General features: G+C 40.9%; 1 protein-coding gene across 1 annotated transcript in view; it reads right to left on the bottom strand.

The window, feature by feature from the left end:
* LOC101585557 (probable C-mannosyltransferase DPY19L2) overlaps window positions 1–3,682 on the bottom strand; it is a 131,562-nt gene that overhangs the window by 23,850 nt on the left and 104,030 nt on the right. The window contains exons 18-19 of the mRNA XM_023713371.1: window positions 2,684–2,858; window positions 76–175 (exon numbers count right to left, since the gene is read on the bottom strand). Coding sequence (XP_023569139.1) covers window positions 76–175; window positions 2,684–2,858 — 275 coding nt within the window. The remainder of the gene's footprint in view (window positions 1–75; window positions 176–2,683; window positions 2,859–3,682) is intronic.

Below are 3,682 nucleotides of genomic sequence, written 5' to 3'. Positions count from 1 at the left end.
ATATATATATCCCTTGTTCCTAAGAACCAGCGGCAGGCAGAGTGTGAGTTAGGTGAGATATCATTGGTTGCCAACCTCAGGTCTGCATCCTCATAGTGTGGGTGGTTCACAATGGGGTGCAGTGTGGACAGTTTGATGCTCGCCATTATTGGCATGGCACCTGCGAAAACAGCATCTGAAAAACAAGAAAAGAAAAACTCAACTTATCCATAGTATTGGAATGCAGATTAAGAAAGAGGAAAGACATTTAAGTAATGGCCATAGGGATTTCAGGTGAATGTCAGAGGTAGAGCCCTTGTCTTGAATATACAAGGTTCTGAGTTTGCTCCCTGAAGCCATAGGTGACAGACAGACATACAGACATACAGACAGACAGATATCAGTAGGACTTCCAAATGATATAGGGGAAAGAAATTCCCAACCTAAAAGATATGGGATGAGTTCGTGTTCTCTAAAATTGAAGAATGAATTTTAGGAACAACAGAGGTTAAGAGCAGAATAAATTTACTGATGGAAAGAAAGCTTCTGAGAGAGGAGCAGAAGGGGACCTGGGCTGCAAAGGAGCCTGCCCTTTCTAGGGATTTTTATAGTGCAAATCCACACCACAAGGCAGGTCTAAGGTGGGAAACATGGAACTCAAGGTGGGCATAGGGCTGGACAAAACTATAGTCAACCAATAAGATTACAAACGTAATTGCTCAGGTAAAGTTGTTTAAATCAAATGAGGAAGAAAAGCTACAACTCTTGTTGCATAGGTCCTGCTTTACCTTGGTCTTACCCATCCAGTAGAAAAGTATGAAGATGAAATTTAGGAAGTAAAGCCATGCTGTTATGTTGAGCTGTGGGGGACTCAGGTCAATAATTTCTGACATTGCCAGGTAAACAGAAGACCCAATGCTATTATGGTCTACTGGACTCTTTTAGAATATTTTGCTGAGTTTACACACCTAAAATATTCAATAATGGAACTTAGAAAAAATAGGGCATACAGATGAATGTCCATTTCGTATCTGTGTATTCAAAGTGGTTAGGATAGATATATAGTTGCATTCTCTTAATGAATAGAGTGATTTGTTCTAATGGGGTTTGTAAATAGGATCTTAAATCTGCATCTTGTACAGCAATTAACCACTAAGAAGAATATATGCAGTATGTTATTTGTTGAAACTGTACTGATTTGATTTGAAACTGTCTCATTGCTGTTTATCAATAAAATTTTCAAATATAAAAAAAAATAAATCAAATGAGGAAGGTAGTCACATAGCAAGTGGGCATGAATACAGAACAGGGGCTTTTCCTATAGGTGATGGGTTAGTGACCCTTCCTGGCTTTTTCAAGGTGATTGATTTCTATTTAGAATATCAATCTCTAAAGCCTATCTCTAGGGAGGTATGTGGGCACATTTCTTTAATTTTTGTCATGAGGTCTGGCCTACAAGGAGGTGCCTGTTGCTGCACTGGCACAGTACCCCATCTTCTGAGTGGGTCCTCCAAGGGCCAAGCCTTGTCTGCCTATAATAGTGCTATCTAACTCAGCTGCCTACAACATTACATAGAAACCATTGACATCATTCTTTTTATTCATTCAGCATTTACTCTTCCCTCTTAGTCTAACAGCTCACTTTCGTTACATGACACTGGGGACGACGCTTGGTAGTTTCCCAAGGATGAAGTGATCCCACCTGCACACCTCTGCAGGGAGAGCTGCACTTCCCTCACTGGTAGGTGAAGAAAAAGACAGCGGAGTAAGGAGAGTCGCCCAGACTGCACAGAAAAAGGACACACTGCTCAGCCCTTGGCCTCTGGATGGCAGCTTCCTGTCACGTGTGAGTGACACAGGGGAATGGAGAGAAGGGAGTATTTCAAATCCTGTGAAGGATTTAAATGCCAGGAAATGAGTGACTGCTGAGAAAGGTAAGTCTCTCGGTGCGTTTTCTCAAATCACGCTGGGTGCTGCGAAGCCTGCGGGCTCGTGGATGTGTCCCAGGAGAACACTGCAGTCTCTCTTCAGGTGGTCTGAAAATATTCATCACTGTGTTCTCCTAGTTGCTGTCTGAGCCTAGCTCCTTTATACACCTCACTAAGCCAGCTCATTGCTTATCAGTGGTGCTTTTTGAGTGGTATGTATGCATTTGGTCATAACTAGGAATATTTCAAAATCTACCACCTGTCTTCATTTTGAGTTTTTGGTTTTTTTTTTTTTGAAGACCCAAAGACCAAGTGCTTACTTCCTGGCACTTCTGTGTGATAAATGTCCATGTAATTAGGGAAGTTATGATCATTTTTAGTCAGCGCAATAAAACAAGTAATAAATACAAGGCACCTTGTTCAGGTCTAGTGAAAAACAACTGAATGTTTACTTTCCAGTGTACCTAAGCATTCTCAGTGCTAACTTTGAAGGAAACACAGAATGTAGTATCTATGAAATGCTGGTAACAGTATCCAAATAGACTATTAGGCCCAGCCTAGGAAGGATCACAGTTCAAACTTGAAGCACAGTTTGTACTTAATGTATATTGCTTCCACACCCTTGTAAAGTCAAGAAATTATAAGTTAACTCTTGTATGTCAAGGACCATCTATACACATACACTGTGTGTGTGTGTGTGTGTGTGCGCGCGCTTGTGTGCGCATGTGGTGCGGTGAGCACAAAGTGAGGACACATATAATGAAATAGCTGCATACCTGGTCTGGTATTGTATTTGATCCATTGTAGAAGTTCTTCCTGAGGCAAATTAATAAATTCTCCTCTTATCCTCCATTGATTTTGGAGATTTACACAACCTTGTATTGACATCATTGTTACAATGCCAAAGATAACATTCTCAAAACGAATTCTGTGAAAAAGCCAGCCGAAGAGCTGAAATAGAAAACAAAAACCACTGTTTATTTATAATTTTATATAGAATGCTCTAAGGCCAAAAATAAATTCTCACCTTATTACTTAAGCCAAGGCATATTACCTTTCAACAAACAAATGTACATCATTTTCATCACCTGTTGCTTGAGAAAAATAAATATGTTCGAATCACCAGGCCCAGGTGAAATGGAGCATTCTCTCCTCTCAAAATGATTACAGAAGGAATCTTTAATCCTTTTAACACCAGCTTAGATTTAGTGGTTATGACTAACATATCATAATTTTGAAACATCCTGGAACCAGTCCTTTAAAATGTGGCTGCCTGTTGCGAATATCTTGATCAACAAGATATTCATAACACATATTCATAATGCTAATAGAAAAATCTATTAGTGTTGATATGTATGTTTCTTCTCAGGAAAACAGGCATTATGATATTTTCAGACACATTCATAATCAAACCTTAGGTGCTTATAGAAGTGACACAGGGGTCGGGAGATAGAGTTTGATCCCTGGTACCACACACACACACACACACACACACACACACACACACACGCAGAGAACTGACACAATTGTAGCTAATCTATCCAGCTGTTTTGTACATTAGCTGCAGTAAGGGAGCCTCAGAACCAACAGCTGGTCCTAGGATGCTCTGAGCCCAGCAGGACTCTTCCAGAGCAGCTCCTTGGCATCTGCTTAGTGCTACATGAGTACCACGGGGTGGCTCTGGGGGCTGGGGACTGTGGTTGGGGACAGCACACCAGCCCAGGGGAAAGCGCCTCTTTACTCATCATAGAAACAGCAGCTACACTCTAGGAATC

This window comes from Octodon degus, unplaced genomic scaffold, assembly GCF_000260255.1.
Source record: "Octodon degus isolate 3935 unplaced genomic scaffold, OctDeg1.0 scaffold00031, whole genome shotgun sequence".
Lineage (NCBI taxonomy): Eukaryota > Metazoa > Chordata > Mammalia > Rodentia > Octodontidae > Octodon > Octodon degus.
This window is presented reverse-complemented; position numbering and strand designations above follow the sequence as displayed.